Source organism: Orycteropus afer, unplaced genomic scaffold, assembly GCF_000298275.1.
Source record: "Orycteropus afer afer isolate SDZICR_OR568_19922 unplaced genomic scaffold, OryAfe1.0 scaffold00006, whole genome shotgun sequence".
NCBI lineage: Eukaryota > Metazoa > Chordata > Mammalia > Tubulidentata > Orycteropodidae > Orycteropus > Orycteropus afer.
This window is the reverse complement of record NW_006921593.1, coordinates 18,491,522-18,514,996: the sequence shown is the minus strand read 5'-3', so window position 1 is coordinate 18,514,996 and position 23,475 is coordinate 18,491,522. Positions and strand designations below refer to the sequence as shown.

Here is a 23,475-nt window from a genome sequence, read left to right as displayed (position 1 = left end):
TGTATCATTTCTAATTTTTCATTTATTTTGTCATTTTGTTCTTGTATTGTCTTTTGAATTTGTTCTAGGGTTTTCTCTGTGTTTTCCTTGATCTGCCTCTCAATTTGTTGAAGATACCTAAATATAATTCTTTTGAATTCCTTATCAGGGAGTTCCAATGCTGCATCTTCCTCAGGGATGTGTTTTGAATCTGTATCCTGGTCCCTTTTTTCTGCTGTTTTATCTTGCTTCTTTGTGTGGAGTGTGATGCTCTGTTGTCTCCGAGGCATTGTGACGTTTTCGTGTTTATATTCAATTGGTGATTGTATGTTGGAGTGACTTGCCCATGATTTTCATTTTCTTTGTTTTATTTGTATGTTGTTTATGCAGGAAGATTACTGTGCTCCTCTATTCACTAGTTGACAGCACTTAATACACTCACCACCTCTCTCCTTTCCAGTTGTTGGCCTCTCGTATGTTCCTGCTGACCTTGTGGCAAACAGAGCCTATTCTTAGGTCCCTGGAATCTGAATGAGAATGCTGTCATTTTAAAATCCAAAATGGTTGCCACTTGTAAAGATTCAAAATGGCTGTGCCCTCAGTCATTTTAAATATCCAAAATGGCCACTGTTTGTAAACATTTGAAATGGCTTCGCCCTCGGTCACTTTAAATATCCAAAATGGCTGCCACATGTAAACAATAAAAATGGCTGCGCCCTCTGGACAGCGGAAAGTCCACAGCTCAGATAGTCTCCCTCCTTGCTGTTTCCCTTCCTAGTCAAAGACCACCAGTGCAGTTGTCCCTGCAGCCCTTGGCAACCAGGGCTGATCTTTATTTAGGTCAATTCTCAGGTCCCAACACCACTTGGAAATATTCAGGCTGTTGGTCCAATCAAAGTAGCTGATAGTCTGCAGCTCCGACTGTCTCAGTATTCACTTTTTCATTCAGGTTTTTCCACTGGTTGGTGCCTAATCCACTTCTGTATGGTTCCTTTCAAAGCTCAGGGCTCCAGGAGTATCTTCTGTATCTCTGTCAATTGGTTTCTCTTTCCTTTGTTGAAGAGGGTCTGTGTCGCTTGCCTGCCTATTCCTCCATCTTACTGGAAGTCTCTCCAAATCTCTTTTTAGAGACACATTTTACTTCCATAATGGCAAAAAGAGCCAGAGATTTCAAATAACCTCCTCGTGTCCCATTCTTCTTCATATAGTAGAAGTACAGAGTCAACACCTGTGGAAGCAGGAGTCAGGAAGTCAGACATTGTACTACACTGGGCAAATCTGCAGCCAAAGACCTCTTTAAAATGCTGAAGAGCAAAGATGTCACTTTGAAGACTAAGGTGCACCTAACTCAAGCTATGGTATTTTCAATTGCCTCATATGCATGTGAGAGCTGGACAATGAATAAGGAAGACCGAAGAATAGCTGATGCTTTTGAGTTGTGGTGCTGGCGAAGAATGTTGAAAGTACTGTGGACTGCCAGAAGAACTAACAGATCTGTCCTGGAAGGAAGTGCAGCCAGAATGCTCCTTGGAAGCCTGAATGGCCAGACTTCATCTCTTGTACTTTCATCATGTGGTCAGAAGGGACCATTCCCTGGAGAAGGATGTCATTCTTGGTAAAGTAGAGGGTCAGTGAAGAAGGATCCTTAATGAGATGGATTGACACAGTGGCTGCAAAGATGGGCTCAGGTACAGCAGGGGTTGTGGGATGGTGTAGGATTCTGTTGTACACAGGGTTGCAGTGAGTCAGGGCTGACTGCGTGGCCCCTAACGACAGTGTGCGTGGGGTCACTGTGAGTTGGGACCGACAGGGTGGCCCCTAACGACAGTGTGTGTGGGGTCACTGTGAGTTGTGGCTGAGTGGGTGGTCCCTAACGACAGTGTGTGTGGGGTCACTGTGAGTTGTGGCTGAGTGGGTGGTCCCTAACGACAGTGTGTGTGGAGTCACTGTGAGTCAGGACCCACTATGTGATCCCTAAAGACACTGTGCATGGGGTCACTGTGACTTGGGGCCAACTGGGTGGCCCCTAACAACGACAGTGTTCCGTGGGACTTGTTATACATTTAAGAGCAGAAGTGTGTGTCAGTGTGGGAAGATGAAGGAGTGACGTGGCAGGGTGGTGGTGGTGTGACATGGAGGGCAGGTGTCAGTGTGATGTGGGGGTATGGCAGTATGATGTGGGGGGATGGCAGTGTGATGTTGGGGGGATGGTGGTGTGACGTGGGCAGATGGTGGTGTGATATGGGGGACGGTGGTGTGACATGGAGGGGAGGTGGCGGTGTGCCATGGGGGGGAATGTGCCACATTTTCTGGAAATAGTCTTGGTGTGCCCACCTTCAGTTCTGTGTGGGTTTCAAGTGTAAGAAACAAACTCACTGTAGCCTCGGGAAGAAGCAAATCTGTTCAGGTTAACACATTGAGATAGATTTATATAAAAGACACTAACATTTAAAAATATTAAAAATGTCTTAATAACATATTTAATAAACAATATTAAATAAGTGATGCATATTGGAATTTTTAAACTTTCAAAATATTTTAAAAAGAATTTTTAAAGAAAAATTTTAAAATTAAACATTGTGGTAAAAATTAGGACCTTTTTGCATGAAGCATTCCAGCCTCAGACAACACAGACCCTCTACCCACCCCACTGGGTGCCTCCTTGAGCAACTGCATGTCACGTGGACTCAGGGGAGGTGGACCCTCTAACCTAATCCACCAGGCGCCTCCCTGGGCCGCCTCGTGGTCATGTGGACTCATGGGATGCGGACCCTCCAACCTAATCCACCAGGCACCTCCCTGGGCCGCCTCGTGGTCATGTGGACCCTCTAACCCAACCCCCTGGGCACCTCCCTGAGGCCACGGCTCATCATGTGGACTCAGCCCGCTGGTGGAAAGCTCCAGGCCAAGCATCCACTATGAGTTGGGTGTGGTTTTCTAGGGGTTCCTTTTCCACCAAGCACTGCTCCCCGCCCCAACGAGAGCAGTTCTGGGGTGCACGCAGTTAGGGTCTGTTGGTTGGTGTCCTGGCTGGTACGGCATCCACCATGAGGTCACTGATGGTCCGGAGCCCTCTGGCTGTACCCCACTCTCCAGGTAGGGTTCACCCTCATGGCTGCCGCTGTGCACAGCTTGCCAGGGGTTCATGAGCCTGTAGCACTGGATTTACAGTGCATTTTCAACATGGCGCTTGGTCAGGGCCAGGTAAGGTCATGCTGTAACCGTTTTGGTTGGAGGACATAGCAAGGAGAGGATTTTAAGGGCAGATCCAGAGGATCTCAGAGCGTGAAGTGTCACACTTTCCGTGGGACAGTTGATGGGTCTCGAGAAATCTTTGGAATGGGCTTTTATCTTCCTGGAAAGTCACCTGGGTCCTCTGGGAGCAAAGGAGCAATCCAGGATACCCAGGCCTGGGATGCAGGGTGGGGGATGGGAACGGGGCTGGGCTGGGCACGTGGGGGGGGAGGCCCGGGACACAGGGGGGGGGGGGGGTGGGCATGTGGGCTGAGTCGGGTGGGTTTTAGGAGCTGCTCGGACCTCGGACCTCGGACCTGGCACCCACCCCAGACCTTGCTCATTCCAGAAAGTCTGTTCTACGTCTTGGTGGAGACCTCGGGCTCCAGTGCTGAGCATGACAGTGTCAAGCTGGATGCCTTTCTGGAGCACGCCCTGGGCTGCGGCCTGGTGACTGCTGGGACCGTGGCCACGGACCAGAGGAAGATGAAGGTGCCGTGTGGGCTGCCGGACGGCCCTGGGTCCCTCCTTCCCCTCCAGCCTGGGGTGGGGGTGCTGGGAGGTTCAGCTGGTCCAGCGTGTGAGGCACAGACCGGTGCGGACTGCAGTCTTGGCTTTGACAGGGCTGCAGTGCCAAGAGAGGCCACCAGGGGGCAGGTGGGCACTTGAGGTGGACCAGGGGCTGGATTTGGGCCCATTTCCGGGTGAGGTCAGGTCCCAGGCTTGAGCCTCTGAGAGGTGGGTGGCGCCTTTACCACTGAACCCTATTGTTTTCAGGGAGCAGGAGGGGGAGGGGCCGGGCCTGCACTGGACCAGAACCTTGTGCACTGTGGTGGTGGTGGTGGGGCCATCTTTGCTTGTCCCCCTTTGAGAGGCAGCTTTCGACCAGCTCCCTGAGGTCAGCACCAGGCCTGGGGGCAGTGTTGGGGGGTCTCTGGGGCTCGTGTCCATCTCTGCAGCCGCCAGTGTCTGCTGCGCCCTGCGGCTCCCCTGCCCCCTTGGTGTTTGGACTCACTGCCTCTTTCTCCATTTCTTTGTTGTTGTATTTTAATGGAGTTTTTGGAGGGAGCAGAGCTGAAGCCATGTATTCCAGCAGACATCTAGTTAGTTGTACAGCTGGGCGATTTTGATAGGTGTGAAAGCCGCCCCCCCCCCCGTGAGGACATCGCATGTCCGTCACCTGGGAAAGCTCCCCCGTGCCCCTTCCCAGCTGTCCCCCAGCAATGGGAGCTGTCCTTACTGTGGCCTCAAAAGTTCTCTGGCTGGCTGTGTCCATACCCAGATGCTGTGGGCCCTTCGGGAGAGGATCACCGAAGCCCTGAGCCGCGATGGCTACGTGTACAAATATGACATCTCCCTGCCAGTGGAGCGGCTCTACGACCTCGTGACGGACCTGCGCACCCGCCTGGGACCCAGCGCCAAGACCGTGGTGGGCTATGGCCACCTGGGTGAGCAGGCCTGGGGCAGGAAGGGACTCTCCGGGTCGGCAGATCAGTGCTTGGTTGGGGGGTGGGTGCCGCTGCCCCCACACCCAGCACACGGATGAGCAAACCCTGGTGCTCGGAGATGGAGTGGGGTGTCTGGTGTTCTGCAATCAGGACTGCACCTGCTGCTTGCAGTCAGCCTCACTGCTGTTAGCTGCTGTGGGGTGGCCCGTGGTGCCGTGGATTCTGGCCCGTGGCGACCCAGACGTGTGCAGAGCAGAACCAAGCTGTACAGTGCTTTCAAGGGTGGGTCCTTTCAGAGGTAGGCCTGTCTTCTGAGGGCCCTCTGGGTGGCTTTGAACTTCCAACCTCTTGGTTAATAGTCAAACACTTTACCATCTGAGCCGCCTAGGGAGCCCTGAGTGGTCAGGACCTAATGCTTCTGAGATGGTGAGCCACCTTAGGGAGCCCTGAACGGTCAGGACCTAATGCTTCTGAGATGGCAGGGGCTCGTTCTACTCTGTCACCACGGTGAATTACACTGACTGACCTCTCCAAGCTCACATGAGCCATGTGCTCCCGGGATAAGCCTGACCTGAGCCCTCAGCTTCTTACTCCTTGTCTGACTGACTTTGCATATTTTGTTTAGAAGTCTTGCAGGTGTCTTTATGGTTAGTATTACCTGATAATGTTCCTTTCTCACCTATGTTGGAATTCAGTATCAAAATCATAAGACAGTTTGAGGAATAGCCATTCTTCTACTAGTCTTTGGAAGAACTAGTATAAGGTTGGAATTACTTTTTTCTTGAATGTTGGGTAGAATGTGCCAAAGAGGACTCTGGGGGCTTGAGATTTTTATCTAGGAGGGGGTACTTTTGACAGATCAATTTAATAGTTTCAGGATTGTTCAGGCTTTCTTTCTCTTCTGAATTGGTTTTGGTAAATTTTTCACAGGAATTTGTCCATCTCTTCTGAAATTTCAAGTACAACAGTATTGAGTGGTTCATAATGTCTTTGTGGTGGGTCTGGCATTTGTGGTTGTTGCTGATTGCTGTCAAGTCTACGCCTTTATGCACCTAGCGTATCACAGGACAAAGGTCCCCCGGTTGCCATCTTTGCAATCATTGTTTGCTTGAGCCCATTGTTGCAGCCACTCTGCAATCCATTTCTTGGAGGGTTTCTGTCATTTTTCCTAATGCTGTAGTTTATTACAGAGCTCTGGTGGTGTAGTGCTTAGGGCATTTGACTGCTAATCAGAAGGCTGGCAGTTCCAACCCACTAGCCACTCCTCAGGAGGAAGGTTGGGCAATCTACTTCTGTATTGATACTGCCTCGGAAACCCAAGGAGGGGTCGCTATGAGTCGGGTCCGACTCGACGACTGTGAGCTTGGTTCTTTTGATAGTTTACCAAGTATATGGTAAAGAACACCGCATGTCCCATGGGCTGCCAGAAGAACGAACAAGTCTGTCTTGGAGGAAGTACAGCCAGAATACTTAGAAGTGAGGATGGTGAGTGGTCATGTCAGGAGGGATCGGTCCCTGGAGAAGGGCACCACGCGTGGTCGAGTGGAGGCTCAGAGAGAAAGAGGAAGAGCCTGAGGAGGTAGACCGACCAGCAGCTACAGCCATGGGCTCAAGGACAGCAAGGACTGTGAAGGTGGTGCGGGAGGGGCAGTGTTTTGTCGTGTTGTTCCCAGGGTCACCGTGACTCGGAGCTGACTCAACGGCACCCAACAACCACGGCGACAACGATGGACCAAATGTGATGTCCTTTTCGAGTGGGGGGTCTTTGATGATGTGTCCAAAGGAACCAGGATGAAGTCCTGCATCCTTGTTTCTCAGGAGCATCTGGCTGCACTTCCTCCAAGAAGGAAGGGTGCTGTCTGGCAGCCCTCAGCGTGTTCGGTGTTCCTTGCCGACGTAACTCAGACGCATCCGTTCTTCTGTGTTCCCTCGTCAGTGGCCCGCTTTTGCATCTGGGGCGATTGAAAGTACCGTGGCTCGGGCCAGGCACACCTGCCCCATCAGGCACCTGGTGCCGCACTTTACTTCCTGACCAGTTTGTTTCTGGTCTCTCTGTTGACCAGGTCTTTCAACTCTGTGACACTTTCAGAGAATCAGCACTTGGCTCTCGGTCATGCCTGTTGTGTATCCGCCTTTTGTTTGAAGAGCTCCTGCTGCTGTCTTTAATGCCCTGTTCCTTCTTCGCCTTCTCGGGGATTCTTCCTTTTCCTGGCTGCAAACGGTGGGCCTTTGGTTCTTTGACTTTCCACCTTTCTTCTTTTCTACTCTGGGCACCCCGATCCTTAAACCGCCTCTCAGTACCATGTTGGCGGATCCCTTGAGTTTTCATAGTTAGAGTTTTCAAATTTACTTGAGTTTTCTTGTTGTTGTTGACTCTTTGCACAGCAGAACCTACAGCAGGCAAACAGCTTCCATCCGTGTGATTCAGTGACCTTGCTCTCATTCTTCCTAAGTGCAGCCACTCTCAGCACCTCTTCCACGTGTTCCAGTCCCATGAACGTAACTCACTGCCCCTGAGTTTCCTGTCTAGTCTTCCGAGTTGCTGTTGTCATGTGACCCCAGAGCTCAGTGTTCTGGGCAGACTCCCTCATGCGTACTGTCATCACAGCTCTCACCTGCTTCTGAGTTCCATGGTCATTTCCTTTGTAAAGTTATACAGAAACTTTTTTTTTTTTTTTTTTAATTATTGATTGGTATTTAGTTGTGCTGTAACCAGAGACCTTGGTCTGCCAGATCCGTCTGCTGACGCTTGAGTCACTTCCTGGTGTGTGTGAGGCCACGAGACGAGTGTGCCTCCTGCCGTTGGTCAGTGTTTTCACAGGTTCCCGAGAGCCAGTGTGTCCACTGTGTCTTTGAATTGCATCCTGCTCAGGCTACCGGTTACTGAGAGATGTCAACAGTCCCTGCTGACAGTCCTAATCCATCTCCCCTTGTAGTTCTGTCAGTTTGGACAGTGGTGTGTCCGGCACACAGCAGATTAGAACAATCGCTTCACCCAGTAAATGGGACCTTTTGTCAGGGTGGACCGCCTCTTGATTTCTCAGCTGGCCGTTTGCCTGCAGGCCTCTTCTGTGTGGTTATGTAATGACACGATCTTTTTCTGCTCCCTTAGTGCTGGGCTGACGTTTTTCCTCCTGCGCTTTCAGCCTCTCTGTCCCTGTGACTTCGTGGAGTCTCTTGTCGCCTGCGTGCAGCGGTCTTGTCCTTTGTGTGCACTCTGAGAGCCACTGCTTTGCATCTGGAGTGTCATGTTTGTTTCCATGCGCCGCAGCCACTTACTTACATTTATCTGTTTCATTCTCCTTTGGCCCTTGTGCAATGATGGACTTCCTCTCTAGGGCTTTTCTTGCCATGGTCTCGTGACTCCCATAAACGATTAGGTGGAACTGTGCATATGCAGATGAGGTGCTGTTGGCTGACCAAGGGGATTGGACAGCTTGTGAATAATGCAAATGAGGTGTATGGCATCCTAATGGGGGTGAGACTGCAAATAAGGTACTCAGAGAGTACTGGTCAGTTGCCACCCCACTAGGCTTAAAATGAGCCATCCCAGAGGTGGATGGGGGACCTCACTGCCACCAAGAAGAAGAGACAGGAGTGGAATGCATCCTTTGGACCAGGAGACCTTGTGCTGAGAACCTCCTAGACCCAGGAGACAGAGATGGTGAGAAGCAATGGAGAAGTAGCAGCAGCAGCAGGAGATGGCACAATGGGTGGGCCTCCCCGTCATGGAGTGAGGAAGCTGAAGCTCTGGGCACTTGGCGAAGCGGGCTCACTGACCTTACTGGCGGAGCAGGGTGCCTCTGGGCTCTTACTGGTGGAGCTAGAGCTTTGTAAGGAGCTCTGGTGGCACAGTGCCTAAGGCATGTGACTGCTAACCAGAAGGTGGGCAATTCAAACCCACCAGCCACTCCATGGAAGGAAGATCAGGCAATCTACTTCTGTAAAGATTAACTACCTTGGAAACCCAGTGGGGGTCGCTATGAGTTGAAATTGACTTGATGGCAGTGGATTTGATTTTGGAAAGAGCTTTGTAACACTTGTCTGAGCAGCGCAGAAGCCTGGCCAAGAGGCCCAAGGCATTGAGGGAGAGGCCTGCTTGTGGACACAGGAGCCAAGAAGCTGTGCTGACTGAAGAATTGCATCCTGAGTTGTTCCTGATCCTGAGTTGTAAGCTGTCACTTTCCCAGTAAACCCTATGATCATCAGTATAATGTGAGAGCTCCGTGTGGCCACTGCAATGAATTACTGGACCTAGCAGAGAAGCAGAGAGAGCCCTGGGAGGGACGGCTGGTGTCAGCATTGGTGAGAAGGTTGGAGGGTGGAGGCTGGCTGACCTTCGCCTCATAGGAACCAGGCTGGGGCTGCTGATGGTGATTCTCTCTCCCCCTCATGAAGTGAGAGGAGGTCGGACCCTGTGCCGTTTTACAGGCCTCCTGGATCTGTCTCTCACTTCTCTGTTTTTTTTTTTCCCCCTAATTACCTTCTTTTGTTGGATTTTTCTTTCTAGTTCTTGTTGTTGTTACAGTCGGGTGCCACCGAGTCAGTGCTGACTGAGAACGACCCCCCACACAGCAGAACCAAGCACTGCCTGGTCCTGCTCAGGCCCACAGTTGCCTCCGTGCTCCAGCTCATCATCGCGGCCGCTGTGTCAGTCCATCTCATGGAGGGTCTTCTCCGCTGTTGCTCATCCTCATCGTTGCTCATCCTCATCATTGCTCATGCTTTCACACATGACATCCTTCTCCAGGGATTGGTCCCTCTGACAACATGACCAAAGTACGAGAGATGAAGTCTGGCCCTTCTCGCTTCCAAGGACCATTCCAGTTGTACCTCCTCCAAGACAGGTTCTCTCATTCTTCTGGCAGTTGTGGTACCTTCACTATTCTTCACCAACACCACAACTCAAAGACATCAATGCTGCAGTCTTCCTTAGTCATTGTCCAGCTCTCACATGCACGTGAGGCTACTGAAAAGACCATGGCTGGCATCAGGCACACCTTAATCTTCAAAGTGACATCTTTGCTCTTCAGTACTTTAAAGAGGTCTTTTGTAGCAGATTGGCCCAGTGCAGTATGACATCTGATTTCTTGACTGCTGCTTCTGTGGGTGTTGATTATGAATCCAAGTAAAATGAAATCCTTGACAACTTCAATCTTTTCTCCATTTGCTTACCGGTCCAGTTGTGATGATTTCTGTTTTCTGTTGAGGTGTAATCCATACTGCAGACTGTACCCTTGATCTTTATCGGTAAGTGCTTCAAGCCATCTTCACTTTCAGCAAGCAAGGTTGTGTCATCTGTATATCACAGGTTGTTAAGGAGTCTTCCTCTAATGCTGATGCTGCGTTCTTCTTCGTGTAGTCTAGCTTCCCGGATTATCCACTTAGCACACAGATTGAATAAGTATGGTGAAAGGATACAACCCTGATGCACTCCCTTCCTGATTTTAAACCATGCAGTAGTTTGAATGACAGCCTCCCGGTCTATGTGCAGGTTCCTCATGAACACAACTGAGTGTTCTGGAATTCTCATTCCTCTCAGTGTTACCCATAATTTGTCATGATCCACACAGTCAAATGCTTTGGCATAATTAATAAAACACAAGTAAACGTCTTTCTGGTAGTGTGCTTTTAGCCAAGGTCCTTCAGAAGAGGATGGGGATGTCCCTCGTTCCCCATCCTCTTCTGAAAATGAGGTGAACCCCCCATGGGATGGATGGACGTGGAGGCTGCAGCAGTGGCTGCAGCACATGGGTGGATGTGAAGACAGCACTGGGACAGGCCACGTTTGGGTCCATCACATGAGGTCACCATGAATTGCAACCAACTTGACAGCAAGTGACACGACACTGCAGGTCTGTTCATTCAGTGTGACCCCAGAATTGTCACACGCCTTCTGTTCATTCAGTGTGACCCCAGAATTGTCACATGTCTTCTGTTCATTCGGGGGAGACCCTGGAACGGTCACACGCCTTCTCTTCATTTAGTGAGGACCCTAGAATTGTCACATGCCTTCTGTTCATTCAGGGGAGACCCTGCAATGGTCACACGCCTTCTGTTCATTCAGTGGGGACCCCAGAATTGTCACACATCTTCTCTTCATTCACTTGGGACCCTGGCATTGTCACATGCCTTCCTAACTTACCACGGGGTGAAGCTAATCAGTATTGTCATCTTTCTCCCAACTAATCCAGGGACCTTAGGACCCTTCAGAGTAGCATCAGTGGTGCAGGGGTAGAATTCTGGCCTGCCGGGCGGGCCCGGGTTCAATTCCCAGCCAGGGCACCTCACGCACAGCCACCACCTGTCTGTTGTGGAGGCTATGTGTTGCTGTGATGTTGAACACGTTTCAATGGAGCTTCCAGACTAAGACGAGGAAGAGAGGCCTGGAGACCGACTGCCAAACACCAGCCAGGGAAGAAGCTGTGGGTCACCAGTCTGACCCCATGGTGCCAGCTCAGGTCGCCACAATCTGACCCCATGGTGCCAGCGCAGGTCACCGCAGTCTGTCCCCGTGGTACCAGCTCAGTGGCAGCTGAGGACAGCAGGGCTCTGTGTCTGCCTGCCATCCCCATTGGCTTGTGTGTGATTTTTGAAGCATATTTTAGTTCAGCCTTGTTTTTGTAGCCTGTGATGTTATAATTAGTATAGTGGGCCTTTGTCTAGACTCACCTGCATCCCGTTCTGTTCACTGTGACTTCATTTCTCAGGTGTTCTGTCCAGTTCAGCCTTCAGAGACAGGTTACAGATGCTCTTGGATTTTGTCTGGAAGTGTTTTTATTTTGTTCTTAAAGTCCTTCTCTCCAATGAATTTCACCAACACTGGGTGGTCACTGATATTGCCTCAGCAAAGTGAAGAACTGTGTCCTGATCAGGATTCTCCGGAGAAGCAGGAACTGCCGGAGCTCTCTCCTTGCCTCTGTCTCCCTGTGGAGAGATTTGTTTCCGGGATGGGTCACAGGATTATGGGGCCAGTGACTATGCAACCTGTAGACCAGGCGTCAGGCTGGAAACTGAGGCAGGCTTTTCCTGCTACAGTCTGGATGCAGGCTGCTACTGCTCTGAGAAAACTCGGCTCTGGCTTTTACAGTCTCAGGAGATGGCATGAGGCCCACCCGCTTTCCAAGGGTCATCTCCTTTACTTAGAGTCAGCAGACTGTGGCTGTCAATCACACCAACACAGTACCTTCACAGCAACATCTAGACTGTTTGACCACCCACTGTACACTGTGACACACGCAGCTCCACCCCTGCACCGCGACACACCACTCTGGGGCTTCACTTCAGTACTCATGCTCCCTCCCACCCTCTCATTGGCTCTCATATTGTCTACATCTCAGATTCTTGATTCATCTTCCAGTTCATTAACTCTCTTTACCGTGTGTGAAAACGTCAGGTGGCCTCCGACCTCCTCTAACTTCATAAGCGGGAGAGAGGGTCACGCTCAGCAGCCCCAGGCTGCTTCCTCCGAGGCGAGGTCACACCGCTGCCACCCTCCAACCTTCTCACCAGTTCTCCCACCAGCCCTCCCACGGCTTTCTCTGCTTCTCTGCTCGGTCCAGTAATTCATTGCATTGCCACGTAGAACTCACAGCCCACACTCTCGACTGTGGGGTTCATTGGGGAAGTGACAGGTTATGGTCCAGGACAAGCAATGACTCAGGATACAGTTCTTTGGTCAGGACAGCCTCTTCTCCACTGTGCCGCAGGCAGGCCTCTCTATGACCCTCTGCCCCTCAGGCCTCTTGGGCCCGCTAGGCCTCTGCACTCCTTGGACAACTGCTACAAAGCTCTTTAGCTCCACTCCTAAGTGCTGGGGTGGGGTGGGGGGTGCCCACTGTCATCAAGTCCATTCCGACCCACAGCGCCCCTAGAGGACAGAGGGGAACTGCCCTACAGGGTCTCCAAGGCTGTCAATCTTCACAGAAGCAAAGCCCCAACCACACCCACTGCTGTGGAGTCAATCCTGACTCATAGCGCCCCTAGAGGACAGAGTGGAACTGCCCACAGGATCTCCAAGGCTGTCAATCACACCACCTGATTTTCCTCCTGTTGGGGAGCTAAGGAGGGGTTGCTGTGAGTCGGATCCAACTTGACGGCAGTGAGTTTGGTTTTTTTGGGGTAGGTAGTGCATTCAACAAGAACCAATGGTATTGAAGGAAGAAGTAATTTGATTGTGTGGATCATAACAAATCATGGATAACATTGAGAAGAATGGGAATTCCAGAACATTTAATTGTACTCATGAGGAACTTGTACATTGACCGGGAGGCTGTTGTTTGAACAGAACAAGGGGACACTGCATGGTTTAAAATCAGGAAAGGAGTAAGTCAGGGTTGTATCCTTTCACCATACTTATTCAATCTATATGCTGAGCAAATAATCTGAGAAGCTGGACTATATGAAGAAGGATGTGGCATCAAGATTAGAGGAAGAATCATTAGCAACCTGCCATACACTAACGACACAACTTTGCTTGCTGAAAGTGAGGATGACTTGAAGCACTTACTAATGAAGATTGAAGAATATAGTCTGCAGTATGGGTTATATCTCAATATAAAGAAAACAAAAATTCTCACAACTGGACCTATAAGCAGCATTATGATAAATGGAGAAAAGATTGAAGTTGTCAGAGACTTCACATTGCTTGGTTCTATAATCAATGCCAATGGAAGCAGCAGTCAGGACATCAGATGATGCATACCACTGGGCCAATCAGCTGCAAAGGACCTCTTTCAAGTGCTGAAGAGCAAAGATGTCTCCTTGAAGACTAAGGTGTGCCTGACACAAGCCATGATATTTTCAATCACCTCATATGCATGTGAGAGCTGGGCAACGAATAAGGAAGACTGAAGAAGAATTGATACTTTTGAGGTGTGGTGCTGGCAAAGAATGCTGAAAGTACCATGTACTGCCAGAAGAACTAACAGATCTGTCCTGGAGAAAGTGCAGCCGGAATGCTCCTTGGAAGCGAGGATGGCCAGACTTCATCTCACCTACTTTGGTCATGTTGTCAGAAGGGACCATTCCCTGCAGAAGGATGTCATGCTTGGTGAGGTGGAGGGACGAAAGAGGAGAAGGCCCTCAATGAGATGGACTGACCCAGTGGCTGCACTGATGGGCTCAGGTACAGCAGGGATCGCGGAGCTGGCTCAGGACCGGATGGTGTGTTTCGTTCTGCTGTGCATAGGGTCACTGAGTCAGAGACGACTCAAGGGCACCTAACAACAACAACAGTGCATTCCAACCACTGGCCTCTTGGTTAACAGCTGAATGCTTTAACCACTGCCGCACCAGAGCTCCTTAGGCACAGGCACGGAGGCTGGGATTTACAACATATCACCAAATGGAGAACACTGACAAGATGGACGACAACCATGTAATACAGGGAGTCATGGCCCATCTGCGTTGACACCTTAAGCACCACAGGTTCCATATACTTACTTGCATGCACCACACCCACAAGGATGACACACCTCATTTACATTAGTAGCAAGCTACCCAATCCCCTTGGTAGGCCGCAAGCACCTCATTTGCATAGCCCCAGCCAGGCATTGTGTGGGAGGCACAAAGACTGGCCATAGGGCCGTGTTAGGTAACTCACTGTGTGTGATATGCTGGGAAACCGTCACTGAGTCACCTGCCTCAGTGAGTCTGTCTGTCGTTGCTGGAGGACTCATTGGGTATTCCAAACTGCTCGTTAGGTTTGGTGCTGATGGTGTGCTTTGTAGCTGTTTCTTTAAACTAAACGAAGCTCGTATTCTCTCTCTGGAAATGCACATATCTGAGGACTTTGCTGGTTTACTTCTGCTGGCGCCTGCTTATGGTGACTTGCTTCCTGGTGTGTATGTAACTTTTGACGTAGCCTCGTCTTTCTTCGACTGCTCTGTGGGAGTCACTTGGGGCCTGTGTTGGAAGCTGTTCCCGAAGAGGGTATTTGGCCGGCAGGGGCCAGGGGCCTCCCGCCTGGCCCTCTGTCATCATCACAGTTTTAGCTCAGTCCTTGTGAGCCTGAGGCAGGGTGACTCCTGGCTGCAGCCCTGCCCCCAGCTGACAGATGGCGTGAGCAGTTGGTGGAGATGTTTTCTCTTTCTGCAGTCAGGTTCCTTGCAGTGGGTTCCCTTGGTGGAGGCTGTTTCCCGCCTACCTACACGCTGACAGGGTGGGTGCCACCATTAGCAGGAGAGAGGTCCCTCTCCCTCGTTCACCAGGCACTGGGCTGTGTCTCCAAGGCCCATCAAAGGCCCCTGGGGAAGGTGCCTCTGGTGCTAGGCCTGTTGCTGTTTGGCCTCTGTGCTCCTTGTAGTGTGGTGCTCACCGATGCACTGCACAGCCACTCTGATGCCATGTGGCATCTGAGCTGCTCCCCGTGGGTGGCGTAGTGCCTAAGGCATTTGACTGCTCACCAGAGGCTGGTGGTTCAAACCCACCAGCCACTCCTCGGAAGGAAGGTCGGGCAGTCTACTTCCGTAGTGATACTGCCTCGGAAACCCAAGGAGGGGTCGCTGTGAGTTGGGGCCGACTCCACGGCAGTGGTTTTGTTTTTTCTGCCCTCGGCTCTGGGGCCTTCGGTCTCCTGCCCCGTCTCCTGCTACAGACCCTTCAGCTTCTAGGGTCTCAGCCTCGAGGCCTCGGGGCTTCATTTCCTGTACTCGCCGAGTCCTGAGGCTGTGCCAGCCCGTGTCCTTCCACCCCTGGGTGTCCGCCTGTGGCTCACTGCCTCCAGCAGCTCTAGGCACTTCAGTGTGTGTGTGGGGGCAATGCAAGCCCCACACTCCACCCCCGGCCCCATCCATCCGCCAGCCCCCTGCTCTAGTGCCCAGTCAGTGGGGGGCTTCTGTCGGGGCTTTGCACATGTGTGTGGGGGTGCCTGTGCCACGCCTGAACCTGCACAGGTAAGTCTTGCCTTGGGAGGGTCTCAGGTGGGGAGCCTGAAGCAGGAGACTGGGTCTGTGGTTCACCCCTTGGTCCTGGCCCTGTAACTGCCCCAAGCCCTCACTGCCGAGGGTGGCAGAGGTCAGAGTGCCTGGGGAAGGGAGCCCTAGGGTGAGGGTGGAGGGGGGCTCCCCAGGAGGTTTAGGGGCAGAGGTGGGGTGGGAGGAGAAGGCCAGAGAGGGCCGTGTCTGGCAGCAGCTGGTTTCCAGGGGGCAGGGTTGGGGATGCCAACGGTGGGCGGGAGGGTGGCAGCAGACATGGCATTAGGGAGGGCGCAGCCCCTTCCAGAAGCCCCGGGGAAGGGATGGTGGGGCAAGAGGGGCCTTGGGAAGCCTTGATGCGCGGAGAGGAGGGAGTTTGAGGATGGGCTGGGGTCTCCCAGGCGCCTGGCCTCAGCCTGGGACTCTGGGCAGGGGTGGGGCTGTGAGGCTGGGTCTCTGGCCCGCCCACCCATCGGCTTTGTGTCCGCAGGGGACGGCAACCTGCACCTGAACGTGACGGCGGAGGCCTTCAGCCCGCAGCTGCTGGGTGCGCTGGAGCCCCACGTGTACGAGTGGACGGCGGCACAGCGGGGCAGCGTCAGCGCGGAGCACGGCCTGGGCTTCCGCAAGCGCGACGCCCTCGGCTACAGCAAGCCACCGGCCGCCGTGCGGCTCATGCGCGGGCTCAAGGCCCTACTGGACCCCAAGGGCATCCTGAACCCCTACAAGACGCTGCCCTCCCGGGCCTGAGGGCACGGGCCCGGGGCCTGGGCGCTCACGGCTCACTGCGCGCTGCCGCGGCCGCCTTCGGTGGCAGCGCGTGTGCTCTCCGGGGCTCGCTGGGCCCGGGGACCTTTGTTCTCCTCGGTGGGGCTCAGGGCCTCCTTCCTGATGGAGCCAGACAGGGCTTCCTCGGGCCCCTCGGGGGTTCCAGCTTCGGAGCTCAGGTGGGTGCACAGGGAGGCTCCTGGACACGCTGTCCCTTCTCGGAGCCCGGCCTCCTCTGGGCACCGCCTGGGCAGCAGTGAGCAGGGCTGCCCACTCGGGAGCAGGGAAGAAGCCTGGCTCCTCCCTGCTTGGTCCTGCTGGTGGCCCCCCACTGCCTGAGATGGGCCCTCTGAAGGGGCACAGGCTTGGGGTTGGCCTGTGTGGTGGTCAGTCAAGCCGCTGATGATGCTGGTGGAGAATAACATGGCATAAGCTGAGCCTGGTTTACCAAAACAACAGGCTAGCTGCCCGATGGCGTTGTGGGTGGTCACTGGTGGTCATTTTGGGCAGAGGACAGGAGAGGCCTCGGCCCTGGGCCCTCCCTTCTCCAGCGCCCTGTCCTTGAAGGGTCTGTGTCTGCTTCCTGACACCTACCGGCTGGCCGCCTCTCCATGCCTTCTGAGTCTGTCCCCACATGAGGGCTTGGTGACGAGGACTGTCGGGGAGCCCAGTGGACGGCGTACACACCATTGGGTGGTGCAGCCGTGGGTCCTGAAGTGCTCACGGGGCCCCTTTGCCTGGCGTGCTGTCCCTGCCACCTTGGGCACATCCTGTCTGGCAGCTGGACCCCTGTGTGACTGTTAGAACTCCAGTCAGTATGTGCCAGTCACTGCCCGCTCCCTCTTTGCTCCCAGAGGACTCTCCTCCTGAGGGCCCGTGTGGGGGCCCCTCGGACCAGGCGGCCCCTCACACCCCCATGCCTCCGCTGGCCTCACAAAGCCGCCTAGTGTCTGACTGCGGGATGGGTGCACGTGGCTGTCTTGAATTTGTCATGGAAGATGGACATCATGGATTGGAGAGTGTCCCCACCAGAAGTGTGTTGGAATCCTGACTCCTGTGGATGCAAACCTGTCCGGACCAAGGTTTTCTTAGTTACGTTAATGAGGCTATATCTGGGCAGGAAGTGCCCTACACCAGTCACTGTCCATCTCAGGGGAGAAGACGGACACCACATGGAGACTGCACAGCCCCCAAGGGTTGCCAGGGCTGCAGCGCTGACGGTACGAGCCTCCTGGAGAGCTGGTGCCCTGAATTTGTACTTTCAGCCTCTGTTCGTTAGAGTGCCCCCTTATGGTCTCTGACAGCCATGCCAGGAGACTCGGCAGAGGCCTGTGAGCATTTAAGATGCACAGTGAGGGGATCTGTAACTGAACAGGGCCCACCACTCGTCCTTCTGTGACTCAGACATGCTCATTTTGGAGAATTAAAGCAATGCCTGCGAGATTCAGCTCACGGTCTGCGGCTGTGCTGTGTGTGCTGGGCCGGGCCCTAAAGAGGGGGCTGCTAACGAGCCATGACAGGGGGACTGTCACAAGTCCCCGTCAGGCCGGCAGCACCCACGGCCATCTGTGCAGGTTGGCACCATCCTGTCACATGTTCAGTGTTCACCTAGCTGGTGCTGGGGTCCCACATCTGGGTGGGACCTGCAGAGTGAACCTGCCCACGCACACAGGTAGGTCCCCTCACCCTATGAGACTTGTCTGCAGCAGCAGCGGCTGGGCTCTGAGCTGGGGTGGGGGTGGGGGAGTGGGTGCCTGTGGGCCTGCACACACAGCCCTGTTTGGCAGAGGGTGCCTGGGGGCAGGGGTAGGAAAGAGACTGGAGTCTGTATTCTTGGATGGTTTGGACTTTTTTTTTTTACCAAGTGCACATGAACAAATCAAGTGACAAGATGATTCCGGGACACCAGTGGGAGCCAAGCAACTGCTGGGTGGGGCAGGGTGGCCACTCGCACCTGGCCCAGGTGGCCCACAGGGTGGCCTGTGTGGTGGCCATGATTGCAGGCTGCTAGGCCATGTGATTCCCTCTGTCACATCCTGTCACTCGGAATGGGTGCCATCCAGAGCCTGCCCAGAGGAGGAAATGCACCCCTGCCCTACCTCTACCCAGGACTTTACACCCTACTTGGCCCCCAGGGACTCCTTGTGTGGCTGCGGTCCTGGAAGTGAAATGTGTGGCTGGGCCATACTCTGGTGGGGCTGGGAGTCTTAGTGTTCTGACCCTGGGAGGTCTTGGCCTTGGTTTGATCTAAGGGCATGGGGACTAGCCCAGTGGGGGGGGACTGTCAGGATTCCTGTCACCCTCCCTGCATCAAGTGGGCCATGCCCAGCACCCTGGCACTGCCGCCTGCAGGACTGGCCTCCCTGGAGCCCACCCTGCTGGAGCCCCTGTGGAGGCCTCAGTGGCCCTTGTGGGGGTGTGGCCGGGCCTAGGAGTAGCCCCTTGGAATGTCTGCTCCCAGGGCCCCTGCTGGGGCTCTGAGGGTCCCCGCAGACCACCCCATGGCTGACACGCCGCCCTGTTGGTGCAGTTTTCCCTGTCCTTGCAGACCTGGGCTAGGTAGCCCTGCCAAGCAGCCTTGCTCCTGGAACCAGCCCTTCACAGCCGTTCATGCTGGCTCTGCCCGCCCTGGCTGTGGGACACCACCCAGGAGGCCGAAGACGCCTCATGGTTTGGTGCATCCAGTCCTGCCAAGTTAGCTCTTCCCAGGCCACGCCCTCTGGCCAAGCCAGCCTGCAGGTGGACCGGGTAGAGCAGGGCCCACCAGCAGGGGTGTCCTCACACGGGCCAGAGGGCGGGCCCTCGAGGGGTGGGCTGGAGTTTGGATTAGGGAAAGCTTGGAATTTTCAGCGTCTGGCTGGTAAGCCTGCAACGTGGAAAGACTTCATGTAAGGAAGCAAGAAGGAGACCCGGGGGCGGATGTGTCCTGGTTAAGTGCTGGACTGCTGACTGAAAGGTGGGAGGTTGGAAAGACGTGGGAGTCGATCTGTGGGAGAAAGATGTGGGAGTCCACCTACATGAACATCATAGCCTTGGACACTGGGGGGGTGGATTTACCCTGCTGATGGCGTAGTGCCTAAGGCATCTGACTGCTAACCAGAGGCTGGTGGTTCAAACCCACCAGGCACTCTTTGGAAGGAAGGTTGGGCAATCTACCTCCGTAGTGATACTGCCTCGGAAACCCGAGGAGGGTTCGCTATGAGTCAGATCCGACTCGATGGCAGTGAATTTTTGTTTGTTTTTATGACAGAGTGGCTTTTGGCAATGGGTTGTGGGAGAGTGTGTGTGTGGGGAGTGTGGAAGGGGTGAAGGGGAGTATAAGGCTGGGGTTTCAGCCCCAAGGAACAAGTAGTTCCTGGAGAAGGGGTGGGTGGGGGCAGCCCCAGGGATGAGGCGCGGGTCCTGAGTGCCCTCGCTCAGCATAGTTTCTGTAGCAGGAAGGACAGACAGTGTTCCTGAGGTGGGCACAGTCGGAGGGGTGGCCAATAACTGTGGCCCAGGGGGCTCCAAGGAGAGTTGGGGAGTCTCTGGTATGTTTGGCTGGGTGCACCCCTGAAGGGTCCAAGGGAGGGTGTGTCTCAGGTCTGTGTGGCTGCACGCCCAGAGGGTGGAGGGTCCCAGGAGTCTTGGATCTGTGTGGCTGGGAGGGGCCCAGGTTGTGCCCCCAGAGGCCGGAGGGTCTGAGGCAGCAACACTCTACCTGTGCTCTGAAGGCAGACCCTGGGGCAGCGCTCCTCCCGGGTGGGCTGTGGGGAGGCTGCGGGGACAGTGGGGAGCCTGGGCCGCCAGTGCTCAGGCTCGAGGTGGAGTGGCATCTCTGTGTGCCAGGTGCACCCCACGCTGTCATCCCCTGCCCTGCAGTGAGTCCCGAGCCCAAGTCCTGAATTCTGGGCCTTGAAGAGACCGGGCGGCTGCAAGCCGCAGGCATTTACCGTCTCCGACGCCAAGGTGGTTTCAGCCCGTGATCAAGGTGTGACAGCTGCTGCTCCCCTCCAGCTTCAGAGGCCCCTGCTTTCCCTCCGAGCCCTTCCTGCACCCAAAGGTCAGCAGTGGCTGGCGGAGTCCTTCCCACACGTGTCATGCTGCCCCTTCTGCCGTGTCCACCCCAGAGGCAGGCCTGCCCCACAGTCCGGGCGGCCTTCCGAGTTTAAGCTCATTGACCCCCTTTAATTGTGGAAACTGACAAGCTTCAGAGCAGGACGGACATTTGGGGCTCATACCCCAAGGGTGTCCATCGCTGTCGAGGAACCCTGATCAAGAGGGAGATTCTCAGTCCTTGAGAGACACTTGTGTGTGTCTGTGTGTGAGGACATGTGCATAGATGTGTGTGTCTTGGGTGTGTGTGTATGTGCATGTGTGTGAGTATGCTCATGTGTGTCTGTGTATATCACTGGGTGTGTGAATGTGTGTGTGTGTGTGTGTCAGTCTCCATGTGTGTATCTCCAGGTGTGTGAATGTGTGTGTCCGTGTGTCTGTGTTCATGAATGTGTGTATCTTCGGGTATGTGAATGTGTGTGTGAACGTGAGTGTGTGTCCATGTGTCTTCTGTGTTCATGAATGTGTGTATCTCTGGCTGTGTGGAGGTGTGTGAATGTGAGTGTGTGTGTGGTGTCTCTGTTCATGTGTGTCTGTAAATATGTATGTGTATGGTGTCCATGTTGATGTGTGCCTGTGTCTGTATCTCTGGGTGTGTGAATGTGTGTGTGTGAATGTGTAAATGAGTATGGGTGTGTGTCCATGCTCATGTATGTCTGTGTAAATCTGGGTGTGTGAATGTGTGTGTGTGAATGTGTAAATGAGTATGGGTGTGTGTCCATGCTCATGTATGTCTGTGTAAATCTGGGTGTGTGAATGTGTGCAAACATGTGTGTATCCATGTTCATATGTGTTTGTGTATCTCTGGGTGCGTGAATGTGTGTGTGAATGTGTGTGTTTCGTTGTTCATGTATGTGTCTCTGGGTGTGTGAGTGTGTGTCCATGTTTGTGTGTGTCTATTTCTGTGTGTGAATGTGTGTGTATGTGTATCCATGTTCATATATGTGTGTATCTCTGGGTGTGTGTGTCTGTGTGAGTCTGTGTCTGTATCTCTGGGTGTGTGAATGTGTGAACATGTGTGAGTGTGTGTCCATGTTCATGCATGTGTGTATCTTGGTGTGTGTGTGTCTGTGTTCATGTGTGTCTCTGTGTATCTCTGGGTGTGTGAATGTGTGTGTGTCTGTGTTCATGTATGTGTGTATCTCTAGGTGTGTGAGTATGTCCGTGTTCATGTGTGTTTGTGTATCTCTGGATATGTGAGTGTGTGTGTGAATGTGTGTATGTGTATCTCCAGGTGCGTGAGTGTGTGTGCCTGTGTTCATATGTGTCTCTGTATCTCTGGGACTGTGAATGTGTGTGAATGTGCATGTGTGTGTCCATGTCCATGTGTCTGTGTATCTCTGTGTGTGTGAATGTGTTTGTGTATCCATGTTCTTGTGTGTCTGTGTGCTTGTGAATGTGCTGGTGTGTGCACACGTGTATTCTACTTGAACTCAAGAGGCTGGCCCTGGCTTCCCTGGGGACAGACTTGGGAGGCAGCTGGGCTGGGGGGCCCAGAGCCCCCACCTCTGCCCTGCAGCCCCCATTCATGGCTCTGAGGGACTGCTGGGCTTGTGGATGGTGCAGGAGAGGCCAAGCCCAGAGCCAGAGTGCAGCCCGGGTGGGGACACCACAGGGGGGCCTAGGAAGGGGGTTGTTCCCTTGCGGATCAAGGGGAGGCCTCTAGCTTCTCTGAGTTGTGTGAGGGGGGTACCCCTTCCCCATCCAAGCCTCCCTGTAAATGCTCACTGCTCTACCCATGGCCTTACACACAGCTCTGCTCACAGCTCCACCCATGGCCTTACCCACAGCCCTGCCCACAACTCCGCCTTTGTGCGACTCTCAGGACATATGGTCCACACCCCAACAACAGCCCCAAGTGGCTAGCAGCCCCCTTTTGCAGCCAGCAGGGACTGAGGTGTCTGACGGCTCCCACCCGGGCGGCTGGCAGAGGCCCTCGGCTGGCCACACAGGGTGCCCTCAAGGAGGCCGCCAAGCCAAGTGCGGGTGACCAGGCCATCCCTAATGGAGCGCCTAAGGGCGAGGGTGGGCCTGGTGGCCTGGTTGTGCGGCCCTGGGCATGGCTGCTTCATGGCCGACCTGTGACCAAGCCATGGGAGTCCCAATGCCTAAGGCCCAGGGCCGGCTCCAGTGGACTTGGGGTGCTGCCTTCTGTCCCCTTCAGTGGTGCTTGGCAGCACCAAACTCATCGCCTTGTACACGCGATGGAGAGTCGTGGCCAGATGGGGGGGTGCCTGGGACAAAGCCTCCAGCCTGAGGAGGGACCATGCCAGACGTGGGTTCAGTCTGTGGGACAGGTGGTTCTGGACAGGCAGAGCCCGGAGCACAGGAGGGACAGGCCCTGCCCAGGTGTTGCCAGGGGGCTGGTCGGGCTGGTGCAGGGCCTGCTGGGGCCGCTGCCCGCTCGGCCGCCACACGGGCGTTTGGGGTCAGAGAATTTGCCGAGGCCGCTCCCCTCTGCCCAAGCTCTCTGTCTCTCTCTGTGTTTTGCATCCTGCCTCCCCAATGCCACTGTCCACACTGTGCCCTGGGCCGAGACCTTGTGTGGAGGGGGAGCAGCGTGGTGACAGCATTGGGCGGGAGTTGCTGGGCATGGCTGGACTGGACTTGGGTGCCATCCAGGGACCTTGTGGCTGTGGGCCTCAGTGCCTGTGGGCAGGGCCTTGGGTGGCGTGCCAGCGCCCTGCCTCTGGGCTGGTGTACCAACGGGTATTCTGGGCTGGGCGGGAAGTCAGGTGATTTCTCCATCTGTCCCCATTGTCTGGGGTTCCAGAAACACGCGGAGGGCCTGGAGCCACCTTCCTGGTTGAGTGGGAGGCAGTCAGCTGGGGTGCTCACTCAGTGCCTGGAAGCAGGAGTGGGGGCAGTGCCCCCAGCCCTGGCCCCACTTCTTCACTCAACTTGGGAAGTTTGTGGTCATAGGCCAGAGGCTTAGGGCCCAGGGGGGTCAGGTATGGGGGTGGGAGCACAGAAGTGGGTGAGGAGGTACAGGGGTGTGTGGCATAGGGGTGTGTGGTACAGAGATGTGGGGTGCA

General features: G+C 54.2%; 1 protein-coding gene across 1 annotated transcript in view; it reads left to right on the top strand.

Moving 5' to 3' along the window:
- Positions 1-16,327, top strand: part of D2HGDH (D-2-hydroxyglutarate dehydrogenase) — a 37,126-nt gene extending 20,799 nt beyond the window's left edge. Inside the window, exons 7-9 of the mRNA XM_007943249.1 lie at positions 3,563-3,705; positions 4,496-4,661; positions 16,068-16,327. Of these exons, the coding sequence (XP_007941440.1) occupies positions 3,563-3,705; positions 4,496-4,661; positions 16,068-16,327 (569 nt within the window). The remainder of the gene's footprint in view (positions 1-3,562; positions 3,706-4,495; positions 4,662-16,067) is intronic.
- The last annotated feature ends 7,148 nt before the right edge of the window (positions 16,328-23,475 follow it).